The sequence below is a fragment of the Globicephala melas genome, chromosome 5 (assembly GCF_963455315.2).
Source record: "Globicephala melas chromosome 5, mGloMel1.2, whole genome shotgun sequence".
Classification (NCBI taxonomy): Eukaryota; Metazoa; Chordata; class Mammalia; order Artiodactyla; family Delphinidae; genus Globicephala; species Globicephala melas.
In genome coordinates this window covers 42,685,419-42,709,585 of record NC_083318.1, presented here as the reverse complement: position 1 = coordinate 42,709,585, position 24,167 = coordinate 42,685,419, and the positions used below count along the sequence as shown (strand labels likewise).

Sequence of the window (24,167 nt, the reverse complement as noted above, 5' to 3'; positions counted from 1 at the left end):
TCTCTCCTCAAAAAAAGTTTAAGAAAAAAATTAAAAGATTGTTTAAGAAAAATGTATTTTCTATTTGTCAAAAATTAAGAAAGGCCACTAAGGAGAAAAACAATTGAGAACATTCTATCTTTGGACGATTAAAAATTTCTGTGAATTGGGAAAAGGTTGCCAATATCGGATTTAACAGGAGGAGCCTGACTCCAGCTTGCAGAAGATGGGATTTGAGCAGAGGAGAGGGTGTGATGTTTGAGGGCCACTGAACATATTGAGGACAAATTGAAAAAAAAAAAAAAAAAGAAGAATGAACCACTGTGCAGACGCTCTCAGGAGGAAATGAGTACCACGCTGCAGTGATGGCCCATGGGATAAAGAGCATCCATGAATCCCTCCTGGGCTACAATGAGGCAGCAGGGCTGAGAGCTTACGGGCTCCTGCACCAGCAACCTGTTCTCCATGATGTTCTGGTTGGTTCTCGGCACCTCCAGTCTTGCCCCGATGTAAAGGCCTTCGTCTTCCGGGTACCTGGGCTGCACATTCTCAGGAAGCTTTTTATACGTAGGCACTAGACAGTTCATAAATAAATACAAGCCTCATTAGTGCCAACCTGAACGTTTCAAACCGCAATTTGGTGAATGAAAACCACCACCGGAGATTTTACTTATGTTCTTGGAAACTGCAAATGCTCCAAACTGATTTATGGAAGCAGGACCAAGGGAAAGATGAATGTGTTTACCCGCAGTATCATGTTGGATATTCTACACCTAACTCACCCGCGTGGCCTCACACACTGCGAGGACTGTGGTACCCAAATCAGAAGAGCTGCTCCTGGGCTCATCAGCAGAGTGAATTTGGACCAGATGCTTCTTTGAACCCTTTCCTTTCATACAAAAGTGATTGTAATATCTATTTCTTTGGGGTCTTGGGAGAATTAAATGAAGTAAAGTATGAGGAAGTGCTTTGTAAATTAAAAAGTTCACTTGAGTCAACGTGACTTCATTTACTCCCTCACTCTTTGATCTGTTCACAGATCAGATCTTTGCTGACAGCTTCCCTGTGCCCGGTGCTCAGGAGGCTCTGTGGGGTCAGTGGGAGCGACAGGCAGCAACAGCCAACAAAGGACGGAACAAGATGATTTCAGAGAATGGTAAGCACGGTGAAGAAAAGAACACCTGTGATAATAATGCAGGGCGGGAAGGGGATAGACTTGAGATGGAGCGGTGAAAAACAGGCTTTTCCATTTGCACTGCCTCCTGAAGATTGAGAAGGAAAGAGCTGGTGATGGGACGAGCAAGTGTGTCTGCCCAAGGGAACAGCCTGTGCTGAGTGGGAAACAGAAACACCCAGAATGCAGTGGTGCCGAGGGCAGGAGCAGTGCCTGGAGATAATGTCAGCAGAAGGCAGGAGGGAGAGCCGGGAGAGCCCTGCACGTCTCAGAGGAGCTTGGGTTCTGGTCAAGGGGGTGGGGTCACTGAAGACCTCGTGCCAGGGAGTGACTGAGCAGATCCGCAATTCCAAAAAGACATCTGGGCCTGCTTCTTCAGCAGAGTGGGCTAGAGGAGAAGCTGGCCGCTACTGACATGAAGGTCAGGATGCAATTTGGCAATGAACAATGAAAGGTGGAGACTTGTTTTTGTTTTATAATTATCTCACTCTAAAACACCCCAAATTCCTGAATCTGCTAATTTTCCAGCGTGTGGCCATTTGGACACTCTGCATCCCAAACCCATCCACAAAAAACAACTAATACCAGTATTCCTAGGAAAACCTATCTCTGGGTCCTTAGAAAATGCGGAGCAAACTATCGTTTTACCTTTTTTTCTGTCCCCCACCTCATCTATCCACAAGTCTAAACGTCAGTCCACCCCTAGTCCAATGGTCTTCAAAGCTTTTCATCGCAACATTTTTGGGCACTTGCTCATTATATGTATGTTTATTTATTATGTATGCACTATGGCACAAACAAAATTAAATTAGGAAAGGATGAGATTCAAAATAAATGTAAGTGGAAGTCTTGATGTTTTCTTCCTATACCCCTGGGATGAACTCACTCTGCTTTGGAGACCATTCTCTAAACAGTAACAAGAAAACAGCAACAGTAATAGAAGTTCTTATTTTTGATCCCCTGCTAAGTGCTAGTCGCAACATAGGCACTTCACTCATATTATTTCCTCAATGCTCAAAATAAAAATAAATGCCCAGAGTCACCTTGCAGGATAGTTTCATTGTCCCCTGTCTTCAGGTGAGGCACCTGAGAATAGAGGAACATGCTAAAGGTCAGACCTCAGGAAGGAAGAGCTGGGTCTCTGTGCTTGGTCGTGGGGTCGCCTCCATGGAATGGAGGCCCCGATTCCCTGCTCAGAGCAAGTGCAGTGCAGCCAGGACTCCCTAAGCCTCTTGCACTGCCTCTACTAACAGTGAATCCTCTGAGCAAAAACCCAAGTGACGAAGCTCCTCCTTGGCTAAGGCTGCTGCGACGCCTCTCTCCCCGAAGAAGCATCAGGATGCATGTGCACGTGGGTGGCCTCCGGAGCAGGTCACCTAGATTGGAGACCTGCCTTGCTTTACTAGCTTCATGGTCTTGGGCCAGATCCCTAACTCCTCTGAGCTTCTACTTCTTCATCTGTAAAATGGGCATGACAAAAAGTCACTTCTCCAGCCCTGGTGGGTGGGTGAGGCACGTTCGTTGATACACATCAAGGATTTGGAAAAGTACCAGGTGGAATCAACGCACAGAATGCATTCACTATTATTATTACTATTATTATTATTGTAAAGTTAAAATCCTTGGGTACTTTTGCCAGCTACCTACTTGAAAAAGAAACTTGGGATGTCCAGCAAATTATGATACTTTGAACACAGTTGATTCAAAATGACCTCTCAAAAAGAAACAATAATTTGCTTTTGGCTCAGTATTTAATTGGAACTTAAATAGAACAGGACAAATGAAAAGAAATCCAACTTCCAAGTAAGATAAGCTCAGGCCTCCTTCCCAGCCTGAGGGGTGCACTCCTGCAGGACTCACTGGAACTAGGGGGATCCCTCAGGAACTCTCAGGAGGAAAGGAAATTCCAGGGGGAAAAAAGAGCAAAGGGAGACCCAGGAAAGAGAGGGAGAAAGGAGATGTACCTGGGAATCAGTCAGATGGTCCCGGCTTCAGTAGCCTGGCCATTTCCCCATGGAGGAGGAAGCTTGGCCAGCCATGTTCCTGGCACACAGCTCTTCAAACCCCTGGAATCTCTGGAGTGGTAACTGTCTCCTGTATGCTAATGAGATGACAGGTGGCTGGGGCTCCTGTCAGGATGGGTGCTGGTGTCCAGGGAAACCAAGCATGTGAGCAGAGGGCTGGGGCTTTCAGCATCTGCCTCCCTCTATCCCTACCTCCGGGACAGGAGAGGGTCTAGAGAGAGAATCCATCACCAGTGGCCATGATGTAATCAATCATGCCTACATAATTGAAGCCTCCGTAACAATCCTCACTGAAGGGGTTTAGAGAGCTTCCTGGTTGGTGAACGCATGGAGGTGCTGGGAGGTTGTGTGCCTGGAGAGGGCATGGAAGCTTTCCCTCATACCTCGCCCTATGCATCTCTTCATCTGCATCCTCTACCATTTTCTTTAGTGTATAATAGACCAGTAAATATAAGTAAGTGTTTCCTTCAGTTCTACGTGCTGTTGTAGCAAATTATTCAACCTGAAGATGGTGTCATGGAACCATCTCATTGTAGTAGAGTCAAATAGAGCTGTGGGTAACCTGGTGACCCAATACCTAGGGTTGGCATGGGAGGTAGGGGGAAGTCTTGTGGGACTGAGCCCTAAATCTGTGGGTTCTGTGCTAACCCCAGGTAGACGCTGTCAGAATTCAGTTGTAGGACACCTAGCTGGTGTTGGAGAATTGGTTGCTGTGGGAAGAAACCCACACATCTGGTCACAGAAGTGTTCTAGAAGTGCTGAGTGTAAGTAGAGGATGAAACTGAGTTTTTCCATTTCACAGCCTGAATCTCAGAGTCTCACACACTCTCAGCCCCAGAACTGGTCATGGATTTGGTGGAGGGGTTCCCATAGCATCCTGGTATTTCTTCTGCTAGTCTATCGATAAGTGTTGTTGAATGGATATTTTCCCATGTTCTATATTTTTTTGTCTGAACATATTTCTTGATTATGAAATTAGATTAGAAATTGGGATCAGTTGTGGAAATCAGGCATCCTTATACACCAGCCACATTTCATTTGAAGGAAAACGAAGATGCCTAAGTTGAGTAGGACGATAAAGAGAGCAAGTACCTGTCAACGTGCTGGGTATGAACAGGAGTTCTTTTTCCATCTGCAGACGGATGTGGACACTTTCATATTCCGCAGGTCTGACTGCCACAAAATCTTCAGCCGCGTGATCTAAGCCCAGTAGGAGATGCTCAGTATCCCCACCATCGAGCAGCTCTTCCTCGTCCTGCATTTCATTAAAAAAACAGCATTATTTCATTAAAAAAACAGCAAGAGGGCGCCACTGGTGGCGCAGTGGTTGAGAGTCCGCCTGCCGATGCAGGGGACGTGGGTTCGTGCCCCGGTCTGGGAAGATCCCACATGCCGCGTAGCGGCTGGGCCCATGAGCCATGGCCGCTGAGCCTGCGCGTCCGGAGCCTGTGCTCCGCAACGGGAGAGGCCACAACAGTGAGAGGCTCGTGTACCGCAAAAAAAAAGTGGAGCCTGATACTCCTCCTTTCTATCTGGGCCGTACTTAGTGACTTGCTTCTATGAGTAGAATATGAGTTTGGTTATGTAGAGTCTGATACTAGGTCATAAAAGGCATCCTGGCTTCCTCCTTGCTTCCTCTCAGATCACTTGCTTTGGGGAAACCAGCTGTCATGTCATGAGGACACTCAGGCAGCTTTACAGGAAGGTCTGAACTGAGGCCTCCCGCCAACAACCAGCACTTGCTGGGCAGATGGGTGAGCCACCTTGGAAGCAAACCCTCCCAGCTCAGTCAAGCCTTCAGATGAATGCAGCCTTGGCCACCTTGTCTGCAGCCTCATGAGACATCCTGAGCCAGAACTAGCTGAATATAGATTTGTAAAACAATTATTATAGAGCACACTAAAGTATTCCCAAGCTTTCATAGACCTAGGTAAGAAATTCCATTTCTGGGAGTCATTTTTCAAGGGAGGTGACTAAAAGCTAAGCACAGAAATAGGCCAACTGTGCAAATTCTGAAACATTCCGGTGTGTTTTCCTTTTTGTTTTTTAATGTGGTAAAATATAAGTAACATAAAATGTATCATATTAACCCCATTTAAATGTACAGTTCTGTGGCATTAAGTATATTTACATTGTCGTACAACCAACGTCACCATCCATCTCCAGAACTTTTTCATCTTCCCCAACTGAAACTCTGTCCCCATTAAACAATATCTCCCCGTTTCCCCCTCCTCCAGTCCCTGGCAACCACCAGTGTACTGTCTTTCTCCATGAACTTGACAACTCTAGGTACCTCACGAAAGTGGGATCACACGATATTTGTCCTTTTGTAACCGGCTTATTTCACTTAGCATAATGTCTTCAAGGTTCATCCATGTTTAGCATATGTCAGAATTTCCTTCCTTTCTGGCTATTGTAAATAATGCTTCTGTCAACACGAGTGTACAAATATCTGTTTGAGTGTCTGCTTTCAGTTCTTTTGGGTATTGCTGGATTGTATGGTAGTTAGTTCTATGTTTCAATTTCTGAGGAACCTCAGAAATAGGCTTTTTCCACAGCAGCTGTACCACGTTGCATCACCATCAACAATGCACAAGTTTCTCCACATACTTGCCAGCACTTTTCCTTCCTTCCTGCCTCCCTCCTTCCCTCCCTTCCTTCCTTTATCTACCTACCTACCTATCTATCTATCTATCTATCTTATAATAGTCACTTTAATTTGTGTAAAGTGGTATCTTATTGTGCTTTTGATTTGCGTTTCCCTAATGATTAGTGCTGTTAAGCATCTTTTCATGTACTTACTGGCCCTTTGTATATCTTCCTTGGAGACATGGCTGTTCAAGTCCTCTGCCCTTTTTTTTTTTTTTGTGGTACGCGGGTCTCTCACTGCTGTGGCCTCCCCCATTGCGGAGCACAGGCTCCGGACGCGCAGGCTCAGCGGCCATGGCTCACGGGCGCAGACGCTCCGCGGCATGTGGGATCCTCCCGGACCGGGGCACGAACCCGTGTCCCCTGCATCAGCAGGCGGACTCTCAACCACTGTGCCACCAGGGAAGCCCCTGCCCATTTTTAATAGCATGTTTTCTTTGATTTCACACATCCCACCCACAATTACAGAATCTGAGTCTTAACTTGGGTTTGGTATGGGGCACAAAAACCTGCTCACCTGTAAGGTTGTGGGGAGAGAGAGAGAGAGAGGTTTCATTTGCCTTGGAGAGGTAAACATTTTGTATATGAAACGAATACTAATCCTTGTGTGGAGTCTAGCAAGAAAAATCTGTAAACGATGTTGCTACACTTTTTTTTTCCCACAAGAGAAAGATGGACAGATTTAATTAAGGTACTGAGTCCCAAGATTATGGGGTAAAATCAAGGGCTAAGAAAGCAATGTGAATCTGGTATTCTTATTGCTTTCAGTTAGGACATGGATGAGTTGTTCTGTGTGGTGGTGTTGAGTTTGTTCCCAGCCACTTTTTTCCTGGCTGGGATATCATCACAATCATTGTCCCCATCATCGTCCCCATCATCGTCCCCATCACCATCATCACGATCATCATCCCCATCATCCCCATCATCCCCAATAGCATCATCACCATCATCACCAATAGCATCATCACCAATAGCATCATCATCCCTCTCCTCATTACCATCCTAATACTAAATACCATTTTGTTTACTCCTCCTTGCATAGGTGGCTCTTCTTCCTCTCCTTCCTCCTCCTCTTGGTTAGTTCCATGTCTACTTTTTGCTTTTGGTTTTTCCTCTGATTCCTCTGGTTCGGGATCAAAGTTGAAAGTAAAAAAGTTATAAGCTTCCTCAGCAGAAGGGAAGCCAGGCGGAACCTACAGAGAAGCAGCAAGCAATAGAATTTGGGATTATCTAAACTGAGGTGACCTCTGCACGGTTCACTGACAGCTGGCTGGATGCTCAGAGCATCAGGCACGTTCTAGGCCTCCTAAGCATATTACCTTTGTTGAAGGTGGTGAACTTTAACAGATGCAACAGGCCTCCTTAGTTAACTAACTTTAATGAGTTACTTTTTTTATAAATCAGCAATTATTTACCTTCCTACAAGCACATAAATACATTATTTATATCAGTAAATGCTTTAGAAAAGATGATTAAAATGCAAAAAAGTGGATTCAATTGTTTTATAGGCCAATGCTGAGATACTTTTAATTTTGAGCAATACAGTGTTTGTTAAACTTTTTTATTAAAAAAAAGATCATTTTGGGGAGTTTGTTTTAACTCTTCTTGAGTTATTATCCCCTTTTTTTCCCCATAGTAAAAGCTGGTGCAACTTCATGGCTGAACAAGTAGTCTTATCATGAACATTTCCTGCCCTTCCATGCATTTCCCTTCCCCAAAGTAGGCAGTATTCTAATCTCTCCACATGATTCTAGGATTTCAAAAGTAGGAATCATTTCTCATACTTTTTCTCGCATACTCCATGCAATAGGAGTCAGCTTGTGTATATAGTCATTTCTCATTGAATATTTTTGAAAAACAAACAAATCAACAAAATACATGATTTAAAGAATGCATGATTTAAAACAAACATGATTTAAAAACACAGGATTTCTCACCGGGGGTTTAGACTTGATTTTTCGCGCAGAATCATGGAATTTTACTCTTGAAAAACCTTGGGAGTCATCTTCTTGTTGAGTCCTTTGTACCTCTCTACCTGGCTATACGAGTAGAAAAAAATGATAGAGACACCATTTAAATCAAGAAACTAAGGATGTTCTAACACAAGCATTAACCTTCAAAAGTCTTATCTTCTGACCACTGATGCATCTCACCATTTCTAAGGAATGAAATGTTTACAAATTTCAAATATATTTGAATGTTAACGTGGCTGAATATTTTCTTACTCAGCTCTGTCTCTCTCAAGACTAAACAAATATAAAATTTTATAGTCATTAAACCTGAAAATGAAAAGTGTTATTTCATCCTATAGATCAATAGATTATCCAGCTCACAGAGCATCATTTCCAAACAGTCTATGATGAAAAGTATCAATGATTATAAATAAGTCCAAGTGGGCAAGGGCTGCCCCAGCCCTGGCCTTTCAGTTTTGTTTAAATCTCAGAATGGCTGACTGAGTCTCCTCAGGCATTTATCCAGAGACACCTGTGTGATGAAAGCTAGAAACACTTGGAACAGCTAAGATAAGGTGCTATAAAATTTCACCTAAATGCAGCTAGATGTCCAGCAATGGCCAGAATAGAAATGAGGACATCAATTGGGTATAATCTATCATACTAGCAAGAGAACACATACACTTCCAATTTATGTAAAATTCTACGCTTTTCCTCCATCTTCTCATTTTGCAGTATAAGGTTAAGTAGTTATGTACTAGTACTCAATTATATAGAAGTTGAAGGCGTGCTAATGAATAAATGTCGCAGTGCAATGCCAAGAATTGTTATTTGTCTTGGTAAATTCCAGAATTTTAAATGGTGCTTTTGAAGATGAGGAAAGAAGCAGATGGGTATTACTTAGTGTAAGGAGAAACAACTGAAAAAAATTAGCGTAGACTAAAGATCAGGTTCCAGTGCTGGATCAGGAAGACTTTCTAAGGATTTTCCAAGTTTAGTCTTCTCATAAAACAGGGCTAAAGCTTTCTCGTTCACTGCTGAGGATGCCATTCTGCTCCTGCCTGCCTCAGAATCCCCCACCTCCGATAGCCCATGAGGGAGACTGATATGTTTGACAGCATGAAAACAAGCCAAGGGCTCAACCAATAAGAGAGAAGAGAAGCTTGACTCTGTGTGTAGGCAAGCCTTGGGTTTTAGAGAACTGTAAAGATGATGATACTAAAACACAAGACCAGGCAGAAACACTAGCCGTTTAGAAAAAAAAGATAAGTAGGTTAAATTCCATGTGGCAAATATGTGTATGCGGAGAATAGTATTTTATTCTTTTTGTTTCTTCCCATCCCTTTCTATACTTGCTTGGCATAGAGGCTATTAAGTTCCGAAAATACAATTTCATTGGTGTCTTTTATTGTAATATTGACGGTTTTATTATGATATTTATGGGCTTGATCAAAAAGCTTGTAATTTAATTTTTATTAAGATCTAAAAATATTTAAAAGTAAATTATACTAGCATATTAAAAGCTATTAAATATATTTAAAAGGATTGAGTGTGCAGAATTAAATTTTAAAGAACTATTATCTATAATATCTTTATATAAGCTTAGAGTAATAATGACATTTAATTTCAACTTGAATGCCTATCATGATACGTGCATGTGTCCAGCTAGGAATTCTTTCTCACCCTTGAATTTGTTGTATCCTCCAAGAAGGCTCTATGGCCCTCTTCTAGCTTGAACTAGGCAATATCAAGTCTCATTACTTTTACCATACCATAACTACAAAATATACTAGTTCTAGCCCTGATCTCTCTTCTAAACTGCTAATCAATGTTTTTAATTCCTTAAAAGACATCCTAATCTGGATTGTCTTGCAGATACCTCAGATTTTTATACATTCTTGATATCAGCCATGATATTAATCAAGATATATGATTTCCAAATAATTTCTCCCATTCTGTGTGTTGTCTTTTCACTTTCTTGATGGTTTCTTTGAAGCTCAGAAATGTTTAATTTTGATGAAGTCCAGTGTATCTATTTATTCTTTTGCCACTTGTGTTTTGGAGTCAGAGATAAGGAACCATTGCCTACGCCAAGACTCCTCAGATTTTACGTAACCTGACTCCAAGGCTGGAGCCACGTGCCCTTTCTATGAGCTCCTAATAGCACCCACCACAGATCTAAATCATCCTGTACTTCCATTGTCTGATAACCTGTGTATTCAGAGCCCAGTGGGCACCTGGCAGGAAGGAGTCTCCTGTAGATGCTGGCTGGGCCACAGGTAGAGTGTGTCAAGGGATCAGAACTTGGGTCACCTGGGACAGAGAACCAGGCCCAGAAAATAAAGAGGTTATGGTGGTGTCTAGTGGAGACCAAGTAGTCAAAAGTTCTGTGTTATTTCCACTTTGATGTTGACATGTTCTTAGAGATTTGTGTTTGGCTTTGTTCTCTTATCACAAGTCTGCTGAGTATAAAGTAAATAGAAATGCAAACAAGAGTTAAGCACAGGTTTGTGTTGATAATTTGGATTCTCTACCATATTCCCAACTGGTTTCTCCTTTTCACTCTGACCCTACAGCCTCTAACACTAGCTACCACTTACAGAGAGAGGGCTTACCATGTGCCAGGTGCTGTCTGAAACACTGTAGCATGTATGAGATCATTTAATCCTCAAAACAATACCAAGAATTGGGTTCTAGTAGTATCCCTATTTTACAGAGGTGGAAAGTGGGGTCCAGAGAGTAGATAAGTTACATGTCCAAGGTCACCCAGCTAGTGTGTGAGATTGCCAGCACTGAATGCTGGGCAGCTGAGGTCCAGCATCTGGGTTCTTCGTGTGCTTTGCTCTTTGCTCCATAGGATATAAATGGACCACTTTTTAGATATTCCTTCTGGGTTGAGGTGTATACATGAAGAAATGTGCTTGTGAATGGTATGTTCCATTAGCAACATGAGATCAGGTCTAAGGGCAAGGCAGTTGATGTTTGCCTCAAATCCACAGAATGGCTCTTAGGGGAGATAGACTATGACAAACATACAAGTCAAGGTCCTGCTCACAAGGAGAAATAAATACCCTATGGGCCAAGAGACTACATTTTTACCTCTAAAGCTTCCAACTTGATTTGGGTATCATATTCATGGCCTATGGACAAGTGAAAACTACCATGACTGTATGAAATGATTATCCATCAGAAGATACATACAAGGCCGGATATAGGAGACCAGGCCCTCCTATCACTTAGGCCACTTGACCAGAAGCCGAGACTCACACAACTGCTGAAACAATCAAAGTGTTTGTGTCATCATGATGGGATTTCAGGGACTTTTTCTTTATTTTCCAGTATTTTAGAATTATGGCTCTTACAATTATGGCTCTTACGGAAGAAAATAAATTGGAATTAAAGAACAAGAAATGTGTCCTCAGTAGAAGGGAGTAGCAAATTGTCATAAAGCCTTTTTAGGGGACTGACTGAGTGTTCCAACAACCTATGAGGATGGCTGCAACTTTCCTTGTAATCATGCAATCTCTGGCTTGTTTGGGTTGAATATAGGTAAAAATTTGTAGCATCTCATCATAGAAAAAGAAAAGGCATCATCTAAGAAATCAGTGGTTGTGTTTCAGAAATATCCCTAAAGCATAGACTTTGAAAACAACCAAAACCATCATCATCAACAACAAACCATTGGATTAGACTTGCAAACACTTCATTGAGCCATTTGCTCTGTTCTTTCTGTTCCTTCTTTTACCCTCTTACATGCTTGTCCTTCAGCAACATCCCTGCTACGTCTTTCTGTCTTTTACTGGCTTCTACTCTGATTCATGGGCTTTTACTGTCAGTTTTTCTCCAAGTGTAAGACTGTCTTCATTCAGTCTTCTTTCCCTCAGGAAGCAAAGGCACTCTCAAAACTTCAAAACTGACCACAGTAGAAACGCTTCCAAAATCTGTTTCTCCAGCCCCAGGTCCCTTCCTCTATGTGCATCTCCAGAGGAACACGTGCTGTGATGCCTCACCAGCATCTCAGATTCAAACAGAAATCAACCCAGTGCATTCAAACCACCTCCCGATCCTATTGTCAATTGCTTTCCACTGCTTATGAAAAGCCATCAGTGCTCCTTAGTGTAACACTCAGGCCCCCACGATCAGATTCTACTCTCATCTCTTTCTCTGTTTCCCAGCAAGATCCATGGACCCAGCAACCCTGACCCTTGAGACAGACTGGGAATGAGATAGAGCTGGGGTCAAATCCTGACTCCTCCATGTACATGCTCTGTGACCTGGGGATAGCTTTGCAGCCCCTCTGAACCTCATATATCAAATGTGAATGGAAATAATAGTACCCACCTCATAGGTGTGTTGGGATAAAGGCATGTGATAACATGGGGCAGACTTGGCAAAACGCCTGGCACCGAGTAGCACTTTATAAATAGTAGCTATTATTATTAATAATAAGCATTTAACACCTCGTCTGTGCATAGCTCTGTTCTAGAACTTTTGCTGGAAAATTTATATTCTGCTTCACTGTCCTTGGTCACAAAGTAGGGATGGCCCATTTCTCACCTCTGTGCCAAATTCAGTCTCCAATTCTTTCTCACTGGGACGTCGTAAGCGCCTGGGCCGAGGGGTGGGAATTTCCTGCAGCAACGCACTTTCTGCTTTGGACTAAAAAGTCGAACAGAAAATTATTGCTACATCATGTCAGTGATGCTATGAAAATCTTGGTCACCATCTTAGGAGAAAATAAATCAGTAAAAAATACATGTTATACTTCTTTAAGAGATAAGAACAATGGTTTAGAAAAAGGATGTTAAATTCTTCTTAAGTATAATTTTCATCTGTGCCAATGTTAAATACTGCATTAACATTTAGAACATGAAAAACAAATTTAACGGTATTCAAATCCATGCAGTTTTGAGCAAACAAAGCAAGCTAGACAAGACCAGAAGCATTGCAGTCAGCACCGAACAAAATATTCCTGTGGTTTCTCTCACCCTTGCAGCTTGTAATTTCTCCCTCATGCGTTCTCTCATGGAAAATTCTGCAAAGCCTGTTCTGGAAGCTGAAGGAATTGGAGGTAAGCCTAAAACAATACAAGAAAATTACTTTAAAACATTTTTTTTTCCAAAGGGAAGATTAGATTGAAAAATGGCAAGAGAATGTAATTTTATTTTGCAAATTTAGAACTTCACGTAAGCAATCATGAGATAGTGCTGATAACCGTCCATTTGATGTAATAAGGACATGTCTTGGCTTCTTTAAGACGGACAGTGAAAACCTCGGTCCTATCAAGGCTGTTACATCGACTTAACTAAGAATAAAACGAATGACATTTGACTATTCAAGGCACAGACACACTTACCAATTCAATTTCCATTGGGAAGAGTTTCTCGAATTTGTTGATTTGAGAAACAGGCTTGTCGGATGAATGGATGGCTATTGATTTCGGAGTTCAACTTTCAACAGCACTGATAACTTCAGTCAGAGAAACCTTTTCTATGAGAGGTTCTATAGCCCCGGGCTATCTCATACAGACAACACATATTTTGTACATATTATTAAACCTATACATAAATATCATGAAACGTTGTTCAGCTATTTTGTGTCGGGCTCTGTGATAATGTGTTGAATGCATCTTCTCGTCAATCTTATGCCATCCCTGCTAGGAGGGATCACCTGGCACCTTGAAGATGAAGACTCTGAGGCCCTCTGTGATAACTGACTGGCATGGCGATTGCACACCTAGGAAGTGGAATGCTTGGGATTTGGTCTCAAATGCTCTGCACCATTATGAAAGAGGTGGAAATAGAACAAAGCATTTGGGGAACAGAATGTTATGCTTGGAGCAGAGAGGCTCTACTGGGATGAAGTAGAAGATAAGATTGCAGAAGGAGTTTGGGGTCAAGTCATGGGGAGCCTCTGATGTCACATGAAGGAGTCTGGAATATATTCTCCATGCGGTGGGGATGTCTTGAAGGATGTGGAGAGAGGAGGAAGTGAAGCAGCATTTTCTGAGGCTGTCCCTGGGTCTGCAGGTACAGCATGGTTGGGGTAGAGGCACCAGGGACCCCAGCTGGGATACCCTGGTGAGATAATAAAGAGGGAGTCTGTGGGAATAATTGCGAAGATGCCACAAGAAAAATGATACAGTTGTCCCTAGTGACGATGGCGAGTAGGGCACTAGTTCTCCCAGCAGTAGCAGCATCTTCTGGGCACTTGGTGGACGGGCAAACACTCAGGCCAGACACACTCGGTGAATCAGAACCTGGAGGTGGAACCACCATCTGGGTGATTTAAAGACACACTCAAGTTGGAGGACCCCCGGTTTAGAGCAAGAAAGAGAAGGTGAAGGTGTCTGAGGTTTTGACTGAGGTGAGTGGGGGTTTGGGGTTCCTGAGAAAGAGACAAGAGGAGGGAAGCCAGTCTGGGAGATACTGAAGGGGGTCACTTTGCAGCTGGAATGAGTCTGAGGTGCTGGCAGGATATGGAAATGTGTGCTTGTCCTGCACCTGAGCTCCGGGAAGGGGTCCAGGCTCCAAGATGAAGACTTAGGAAACGTTTCTACCGTGGTGATGTTAACGTTTTGAGAAAACCTTTCCCGAAGAAGACAGTGCAGAGACAGGAGGCTTCTGACCCTGTAGCCATTGGCACTGTTAAGGGACGAAGGCTAAAAAATGAAAGAAATAGAGAAGGCAAGATGATTTATTAGCAGGTGGAAGGAACTGTGGCAGAGAGAGGAAGTGATGACGGGCAGAGGCCACTGTGCTCGCCCTTCGGCCTCCGCTTATGCAGAAAAGCGATCCTGGGCTTTGGAGCTATTTCTGCAACTTGGCCACTCAGTGCTGAGGCTGGGCTTCCTTCCTTCTGTGTGATAGATGTAAAATCCTACTTTATCAGGCACCAATCATGCCATTTCCTCAATGCCTGTAGGAAAGCATGAAATAATTGTAGTGAAGATCACAGTCTTGCATGTGTGGATTGAGGTTCAAGTTCTTTACAAGAATCTCCATTAGCTCGATAAAAAGGCCTTTGGCATTGTTTTTCAACTCACGTAAAAAATCAAGTCATTATTTCCTATTTTAAAGATCATCTACCCATGGTAGATCATATCCCCATGTCAAAGTCCCAAGACTTGTCCTGTATCGCGTTTGTCACATTGTGAATTTATATATTTGTGTGGTTATTTGATTAGTACCTCCTTCCTCTCCCAGGTTCTATGGTTTTCAGCCACAAAGGGCGGGCACAGGTAAGTGTCACTAAGTGTGTGTGGACCACCTAGGCTGATAAAGAAGGGCTTCTAGACTGGACCCCCTGGGGCTTGCCCATCCTGTTCTCTGGCTGATCACTCTCTTTGCTTCTGTCTCTAGAGAGCTGCCCTTTCATAGTTAACAAGGCATGCTTTTGAACGTGAAAAAAAATCTTGTTTATTTACTCCCCTTCGCCCTGCATTTTTTTAAAGAGATCTAGTTTTTCAAATTGACTTAAAATAGCTACTGTGTACATGGAGCTCATTAGAATAATTTTATGAATTATTCTTTAAAAGAGAGACAAGATATTTTATTTAAACACTGTCTCTTCTTACTAAAGAAACCAAAGGGGCTTCTTTAGTACGTATTAGTTTTAAAAAACTTGAAAAATTCTGAAGTGGTGAAAAGTAGTTCTTGCCTGAGTTTTTCAAAACTCTGTGTTAGTGAAAGGCATTTGGAGGGCATAAAGATTTCCAAATCTGATCTGTACAACTAGGTGGTGAGATGTTATTTTCCCAGCTAAAATGTGACCTGCTTGAGGGCAAGGACCATGTTGGTGACTTTTGTACCTGGCACCTTGTAGCACTATATCAATAAAGGAAAACACATGAAGGAACCATGAGGGTGTGAGAGATATTATACTTAAAGAGGGATTTCAAACAAAATAAATGCAATCCTCATTTGGATGAAATCAGATGATGACAACTTTTTTCTTTTTAAGGTAATATTACTACCATGATAACCATGGAAACCAAGTGTACTATTTCACTCCCTTTGACCTAATAACTAATAGGGCTTAGGGACTTTCATTTTTATGTTGGTAGTCCATGGCAAACAGAGTGTCTTTAAACAGCTAGAAACACGAAGACAATCCTCATAAGACATTTTCCCGCCTTACTGTCAGTTACTCCACTACATGACTAATGAGCTAGTGGTCCCAGACTGACTCTATTTGTCTTTCCCTGGGGCTAAGAAGTGATTTGCCAAACTTGAAAAAGGGTGTGATTCCACATTTACTAAACAGGCTCTGTGACACAGCTAAGAAAATCTGGCATGCATAAAGTTTCCACAGTTATCCAAGAGTGCAATGAAAATAATTTTTTAAATTATTAAAGATTTGAGTTGAGGACATGCAAGAACTTATGGGTAATGAGAGAATTTCAAGACATTCCATTAAAAATATATACATAATGTCCATTAGTATGAAATATGGATTTCCTTGGCCATGTGATGTTTTTCATCAGAGGCAGCAGGGATTACAAATTCAGCAACACTGCACTGGCTGCTCAGCAAACCCGTGAATCCCAAAGCTTCATTAGCCTCGTGTTGCTTCCAGATCTTCTCCGTGCTGTCACCTTTTCCTGTCACCCATACTCACTGTACCCTATTTCTCTCTCCTTACGGACTGCATCACAAGTTGGACGTGTTCCATTTTTCTTTAAACCACTTCCATTATACGTGACCCCTCAGAAAACAAAGTCTTCACTCCACCATCTGGAAGTGCTCCCCTCTTTCCCTTACTTTTGCAGACATTCCCACACGTCTTTATAGACCATTTGTTCTGTGAATCACACTGCCCAGACCAGAGCTCTCTGTATACATTGGGGTGTACGAGGACTTTCCAAGGACTTGACATAAAATTTGAAATGCAGTTCAGCCAGCCCTCTGTGTCCATGGGTTCTGCATCTGCTGATTTAACCAGGCACGGATAGAAAATGTTTAGAAAAAATTCCAGAAAGTTCCAAAAAGCAAGACTTGAATTTGCTGCGAACCAGCAACTATTTACATAACACTGACATTGTATTAGGTATTATAAATAATCAAGACATCATTTAAAGTATACAGGATGATGTATGTAGGTTATATGCAAATTCTATGCCATTTTATATAAGGGACCTGAGCATTGATGGATTTTGATATCCACAGGGCAGGGTGGGGCGGGGAGTGGTCCTGGAACCAATCCCTGTGGATACTGAGGAATGACTAAGTTGGTTGGATTTGAGTTGGTACTATCTGAATTCACAGATTGTCAAATAGGAGAGTGTGCCTATGATTCTTGGTTAGTTACCTCACTCTTCTACCTTTCTCTTCTAAAGAATATGCTACTGAAAGCTTTTATTTATTTATTTTACTTCTTATGATTAATACATATTGAAGAAATTTTACAGTACCTTTATGTCTTCATCAGTTGTGCATTATTGATATTGATAATAAATAACTCAATCAAAAATTCAACTTGTTAAGATGGTGAGCAGTGAAGACTTTCTTTTAAAGCTATTTTTTAATTATCTATTTTATACATATTTGTTTATATACGTCAATCCCAATCTCCCAATTCATCCCACCACCACCACTTTCCCCCTTTGGTGTCCATACGTTTGTTCTCTACATCTGCGTCTCTATTTCTGCCTTGCAAACCGGTTCAGATGTACCATTTATCTAGATTCCACATATATGCGTTTAATATACAATATTTGTTTTTCTCTCTCTGACTTACTTCACTCTGTGTGACAGTCTCTAGGTCCATCCACGTCTCTACAAATGACCCAGTCACGTTCCTTTTCATGGCTGAGGAATATTCCATTGTATATATGTACCACATCTTCTTTTTCCATTCGTCTGTCGATGGGCAGATGAATTTATGCTGCTTCCATGACCTGGCTATTGTAAATACTTCTTCAATGAACACTGGGATGCATGTGTATTTTTGAATTATGGTTTTCTCTGGGGGTATATGCCCAGTAGTGGGATTGCTGGGTCATATGGTAATTCTATTTTTAGTCTTTTAAGGAACCTCCATGCTGTTCTCCAAAGCGGCTGTATCAATTTACATTCCCACCAACAGTGCAAGAGAGTTCCCTTTTCTCCACACCCTCTCCAGCATTTGTTGTTTGTAGATTTTCTGATGCCCATTCTAATCGGTGTGAGGTGATACCTCATTGCAGTTTTGATTTGCATTTCTCTACTAATTAGTGATGTTGAGCAGCTTTTAATGTGTCTCATGGCCATCTGCATGTCTTCTTTGGAGAAATGTCTTCTGCCCATTTTTTGATTGGGTTGTTTGTTTTTTTAATATTGAGCTGCATGAGCTGTCTATATATTTTGGAGATTAATCCCTTGTCCATTGATTCGTTGGCAAATATTTTCTCCCATTCTGAGGGTTGTCTTTTTGTCTTGTTTATAGTTTCCTTTGCTGTGCAAAAGCTTTTAAGTTTCATTTGGTCCCATTTGTTTATTTTTGTTTTTATTTCCATTACTCTAGGAGGTGGGCCAAAAAAGATCTTGCTGTGATTTATGTCATAGAGTGTTCTGCCTATGTTTTCCTCTAAGAGTTTTATAGGGTCCAGTCTTATATTTCGGTCTTTAATCCATTTTGAGTTTATTTTTGTGTAGGGTGTTAGGGAGTGTTCTAATTTCATTCTTTTACATGTAGCTGTCCAGTTTTCCCAACACCACTTATTGAAGAGACTGTCTTTTCTCCATTGTATATCCTTGCCTCCTTTGTCATATATTAGTTGACCATAGGTGCGTGGGTTTATCTCTGGGCTTTCTATCCTGCTCCATTGATCTATATTTCTGTTTTTGTGCCAGTACCATATTGTCTTGATTACTGTAGCCTTATAGTATAGTCTGAAGTCAGGAAGTCTGATTCCTCCAGCTGTTTTTTGCCCTCAAGATTGCTTTGGCTATTTGGGGTCTTTTGTGTCTCCATACAAATTTTAAGATTTTTTCTAGTTCTGTAAAAAATGCCATTGGTAATTTGATAGGGATTGCATTGAATCTGTAGATTACTTTGGGTAATATAGTCATTTTCACAATATTGATTCTTCCAATCCAAGAACATGGTATATTTCTCCATCTGTTTGTGTCATCTTTGATTGCTTTCAACAGTGTCTTATAGTTTTCTGAGTACAGGTCTTTTACCTCCTTAAGTAGGTTTATTCCAAGATATTTTATTCTTTTTGTTGCAGTGCTGAATGGATTGTTTCCCTGATTTCTCTTTCTGATCTTTCATTGTTAGTGTATAGGAATGCAAGAGATTTCTGTGCATTAATTTTGTATCCTGCAACTTTACCAAATTCATTGTTTAGCTCTAGTAGTTTTCTGGTGGCATCTTTAGGATTCTCTATGTATAGTATCAGGTCATCTGCAAACAGTTGACAGTTTCACTTCTTTTCCAATTTGTATTCCTTTTATTTCTTTCTCTTCTCTGATTGCCGTGGCTAGGACTTCCAGAACTATGTTGAATAATAGTGGCAAGAGTGGACATCCTTGTCTTGTTACAGATCTTAGAGGAAGTGCTTTCAGTTTTTCACCATTGAGAATGATGTTTTGCTGTGGGTTTGTCATATATGGCCTTTAATATGTTGAAGTAGGTTCCCTCTATGCCCACTCTCTGGAGAATTTTTATCATAAATGGGTGTTGAATTTTGTCAAAAGCTTTTTCTGCATCAATTGAGATGATCATATGGTTTTTATTCTTCAGTTTGTTAATATGGTGTATCACATTTATTGATTTGCGTATATTGAAGAATCCTTGGCAACTCTGGGACAAATCCTACATAATCATGCTGTATGATCTTTTTTATGTGTTGTTGGATTCTGTTTGCTAGTATTTTGTTGAGGAGTTTTGCATCTATATTCATCATTGATACTGGTCTGTAATTTTCTTTTTTTGTAGTGTCTCTGTTTGGCTTTGGTATGAGCGTGATGGTGGCCTCATAGAATGAGTGTGGGAGTGTTCCTTCCTCTGCAGTTTTTTGGAAGAGTTTGAGAAGGATGGGTGTTAACTCTTCTCTAAATGTTTGATACAATTCACCTGTGAAGTCATCTGGTCCTGGACTTTTGTTTATTGGAAGATTTTTAATCACAGTTTCAATTTCATTACTTGTGATTGGTCTGTCCATATTTTCTATTTCTTCCTGGTTCAGTCTTGGAAGGTTATGTGTTTCTATGAATTTGTCCATTTCTTCCAGGTTGTCCATTTTATTGGCATAGAGTTGCTTATAGTAGTCTCTTAGGATACTTTGTATTTCTGCGGTGTCCATTGTAACTTCTTTTTCATTTCTAATTTTGATTTGAGTCCTCTCCCTCTTTTTCTTGATGAGTTTGGCTAAAGGTTTATAAATTTTGTTTATTTTCTCAAAGAACCAGCTTTTAGTTTTATTGATCTTTGCTATTGTTTTCTTTGTTTCTATTTCATTTATTGCTGCTCTGATCTTTATGATTTCTTTCCTTCTACTAACTTTGGGTTTTGTTTGTTCTTTCTCTGCTTCTTTTAGGTGTAAGGTTAGATTATTTGAGATTTTTCTTGTTCCTTGAGGTAGGATTATATTACTATAAACTTCCCTCTTAGAACTGCTTTTGCTGCATCCAATAGGTTTTGGATTGTCGTGTTTTCATTGTCATTTTGTCTCTAGGTATTTTTTGATTTCTTCTTTGAGTTCTTCAGTGATCTCTTGGTTATTTAGTAACGTATTGTTTAGCCTCCATGTGTTTGTGCTTTTTATGTTTTTTTCCCTGTAATTTATTTCTAATCTCATAGTGTTGTGGTCAGAAAAGATGCTTGATATGATTTTAATTTTCTTAAATTTACCGAGGCTTGATTTGTAACCCAAGATGTAATCTATCCCGGAGAATGTTCCATGTGCACTTGAGAAGAAATTGTAATCTGCTGTTTTCGGATGGAATGTCCTATAAATATTAATTAAATCTATCTGGTCTACTGTGTCATTTAAAGCTGTGATTCCTTTTTAATTTTCTTTCTGGCTGATCTGTCCATTGGTGTAAGTGAGGTGTTAAAGTCCCTCACTATTACTATGTTACTATTGATTTCCTCTTTTATAGCTGTTAGCATTTGCCATATGTATTGAGGTGCTCCTATGTTGGGTGCATATATATTTATAATTGTTATATCTTCTTCTTGGATTGATCCCTTGATCATTATGTCATGTCCTTTCTTCTCTCTTATAACATTCTTTATTTTAAAGTCTATTTTATCTGACATGAGTATTGCTACTCCAGCTTTCTTCTGATTTCCATTCCATGGAGTATCTTTTTCTATCCCCTCACTTTCAGTCTGTATGTGTTCCTAGGCCTGAAGTGGGTCTCTTGCAGACAGCATATATATGGGTCTTGCTTTTGTATCCCTTCAGCAAGCCTGTGTCTTTTGGTTGGAGCATTTAATCTGTTCACATTCAAGATAGTTATAGATATGTATGTTCCTATTTCCATTTTATTAATTGTTTTGGGTTTGTTTTTGTAGGTCCTTTTCTCTTTTTGTATTTCCCAGTTAGAGAAGTTCCCTTAGCATTTGTTGTAGAGCTGGTTTGGTGGTGCTGAATTCTCTTAGCTTTTGCTTATCTGTAAAGCTTTTGATTTCTCTGTCAAATCTGAATGAGATCCTTGCCAGGTAGAGCATTCTGGGTTGCAGTTTCCTCCCTTTCATCACTTTAAATATATCGTGCCACTCCCTTCTGGTTGTAGAATTTCTGCTGAAAAATCAGCTGTTAACCATAAGGGAGTTCCCTTGTGTGTTATTTGTTGTTTTTCCCTTGTTGCTTTTAATAATTTTTCTTCGTCTTAATTTTTGTCAATTTGATTACTATGTGTCTCGGCATGTTTCTCCTGCCTGGGACTCTCTGTGCTTCTTGGACTTGGGTGGCTATTTCCTTTCCCATGTTAGGGAATTTTTGACTTTAATCTCTTCAAATACTTTCTTGGGTCCTTTCTCTCTCTCTCCTCCTTCTGGGACCCCTTTAATGCAAATGTTGGTGCATTTAATGTTATCCCAGATGTCTCTTAGGCTGTCATCATTTCTTTTCATTCTTTTTTCTTTATTCTGTTCTGCAGCAGTGTATTCCACCATTCTGTCTTCTAGGGCAATTATCCATTATTCTGCCTCAGTTATTCTGCTATTGATTCCTTCTAGTGTATTTTTCATTTCAATTATTGTATTGTTCATATCTGTTTGTTCTTTAATTCTTCTAGGTGTTTGTTCTTTAATTCTTCTAGGTCTGCATTAAACATTTCTTGCATCCTCTTGATCTTTGCCTCCATTCTTTTTCCAAGGTCTTGGATCATCTTCAATATGATTATTCTGAATTCTTTTTCTGGAAGGTTGCCTATCTCCACTTCATTTAGTTGTTTTTCTGGGGTTTTATCTTGTTTCTTCATCTGGTACAGAGTCCTCTGCCTTTTCATTTTGTCTATCTTTCTGTGAAAGTGGTTTTCATTCCACAGGCTGCAGGATTGTAGTTCTTCTTGCTTCTGCTGTCTGCCCTCTGGTGGATGAGGCTATCTAAGAGGCTTATGCAAACTTCCTGATGGGAGGGACTGGTGGTGGGTAGAGCTGGGTGTTGCTCTGGTGGGCAGAACTCAGTAAAACTTTAATCTGCTTGTCTGCTGATGGTTGGGGCTGGATTCCCTCCCTGTTGGTTGTTTGGCCTGAGGTGATTCAACACTTGGAGCCTACCCGGGCTCTTTGGTGGGGCTAATGGTGGACTCTGGGAGGGCTCACACCAAGGAGTACTTCCCAGAACTTCTGCTGACAGTGTCCTTGTCCTCACAGTGAGCCACAGCCACCCTCTGCCTCTGCAGGAGACCCTCCAACAGTAGCAGGTAGGTCTGGTTCAGTTTCCTATGGGGTCACTGCTCCTTCCCCTGGGTCCCAAAGTGCACACTACTTTGTGTGTGCCCTCCAAGAGTGGAGTCTCTGTTTCTCCCGGTGCTGTTGAAGTCCTGAAATCAAATCCCGCTAGCCTTCAAAGTCTGATTCTCTGGGAATTCCTCCTCCTGTTGCTGGACCCCGAGGTTGGGAAGCCTAATGTGGGGCTCAGAACCTTCACTCCAGTGGGTGGACTTCTGTGGTATTGTTGTGCTCCACTTTGTGAGTCATCCACCCAGTGGTTATGGGATATGATTTTATTGTGATTGCGCCCCTCCTACCATCTCATTGCAGCTTCTCCTTTGTCTTTGGATGTGGGGTATATTTTTTGGTAAGTTCTAGTGTCTTCCTGTCGATGACTGTTCAGCAGTTAGTTGTGATTCTGGCACTCTCACAAGAGGGAGTGAGCGCACATCCTTCTACTCCACCATCTTGAACCAATCTCAATAAAAGATTTTTTAACATAGTGATATATTTTTTAAAATTCTGTGGGGGAAATGGAATGAAGGAGTTAGAGAAGAAAAGGGAATGATGTGAAATTCTAACTGTTCAGGGAGAGTTTGTTTATTATTTTGAAACAGATAATGGTGGTTCTCAAATCCCTATGCCATTTAGATTCCTTTGGGTGCTTTAAAAGTGACATAAGAGTTTTATTTTAAAACATTAATATTTACAATATGACATCAATAAAATCTTGTGTAAATATTTAAAAGCATGATAAAAACTCTTGATGGCAAGTTACATATAAGCAACATTCTTGTAGTGATCATGGACAAAAGGGCTGGGAGTACACTGGCCTGAACTGGCTTTTCACTCTTGCCTCTCTCCTCCCATGATGAATAATTTCCCATGGTTGTAAAATTCCAGGGATAGAATGTAAATATGGAGTTGAGGGGTAGGGAGAGCACAGGATCTTGACTTCAGTAGGAAAACTTGGAGAGGAGCAGAGGTAATAATCTTAAAGGCTTGAGAGGAAAAACGTAATGAGTGAGACAATCAGTTGGACTGTCCCCAACTTCTAAGCTACTTCACTTGGATGTAAGAGCTTTCAGCCTTAGCAACCCTCTGTCAACACATGACTTCCTCAGCGGTCAGGCAGGAAAAACTCAGCATTAGAAAAGGGCCTGAAGTTAGTGGTGGTTGTCCCTAGGGTATAAGAATGTGAGTGATTACTTTCTCCTATTTCCTTCTCCAGATTTTCTAATTTCATTAAATGGATGAGTATTGTGGAAATTTTACTACACAAAATGGAGGTCAAAACAGGCTGAGAACTGCAGGCTCTGCCCTGGGTTCCAGCCCTAGCGCTGCTGAGAGCTCACCTGTGCTGAGGGTCTGCAGCGATTTCTTTGGTCAATTTCTTCTTTTCTGGTTCTTTCTTTCATAGTCCCATTAACATTTTTATTTTATATTAACTGAAAACTCAGGGTCTTATTCTGGCATATAAGTTTCCTTCTGACTCAGGGGGGCTTGGACCTCAGGATT

General features: G+C 41.1%; 1 protein-coding gene across 9 annotated transcripts in view; it reads right to left on the bottom strand.

Moving 5' to 3' along the window:
- CC2D2A (coiled-coil and C2 domain containing 2A) overlaps nt 1-24,167 on the bottom strand; it is a 135,519-nt gene that overhangs the window by 89,041 nt on the left and 22,311 nt on the right. For all 9 annotated transcript variants that reach the window (XM_060299172.1, XM_060299171.1, XM_060299174.1 and 6 more), the window contains 6 exons: nt 12,767-12,855; nt 12,336-12,437; nt 7,764-7,865; nt 6,843-7,019; nt 4,270-4,432; nt 417-553 (listed from right to left, as the gene is read on the bottom strand). In XM_060299172.1, coding sequence (XP_060155155.1) covers nt 417-553; nt 4,270-4,432; nt 6,843-7,019; nt 7,764-7,865; nt 12,336-12,437; nt 12,767-12,855 — 770 coding nt within the window. The remainder of the gene's footprint in view (nt 1-416; nt 554-4,269; nt 4,433-6,842; nt 7,020-7,763; nt 7,866-12,335; nt 12,438-12,766; nt 12,856-24,167) is intronic.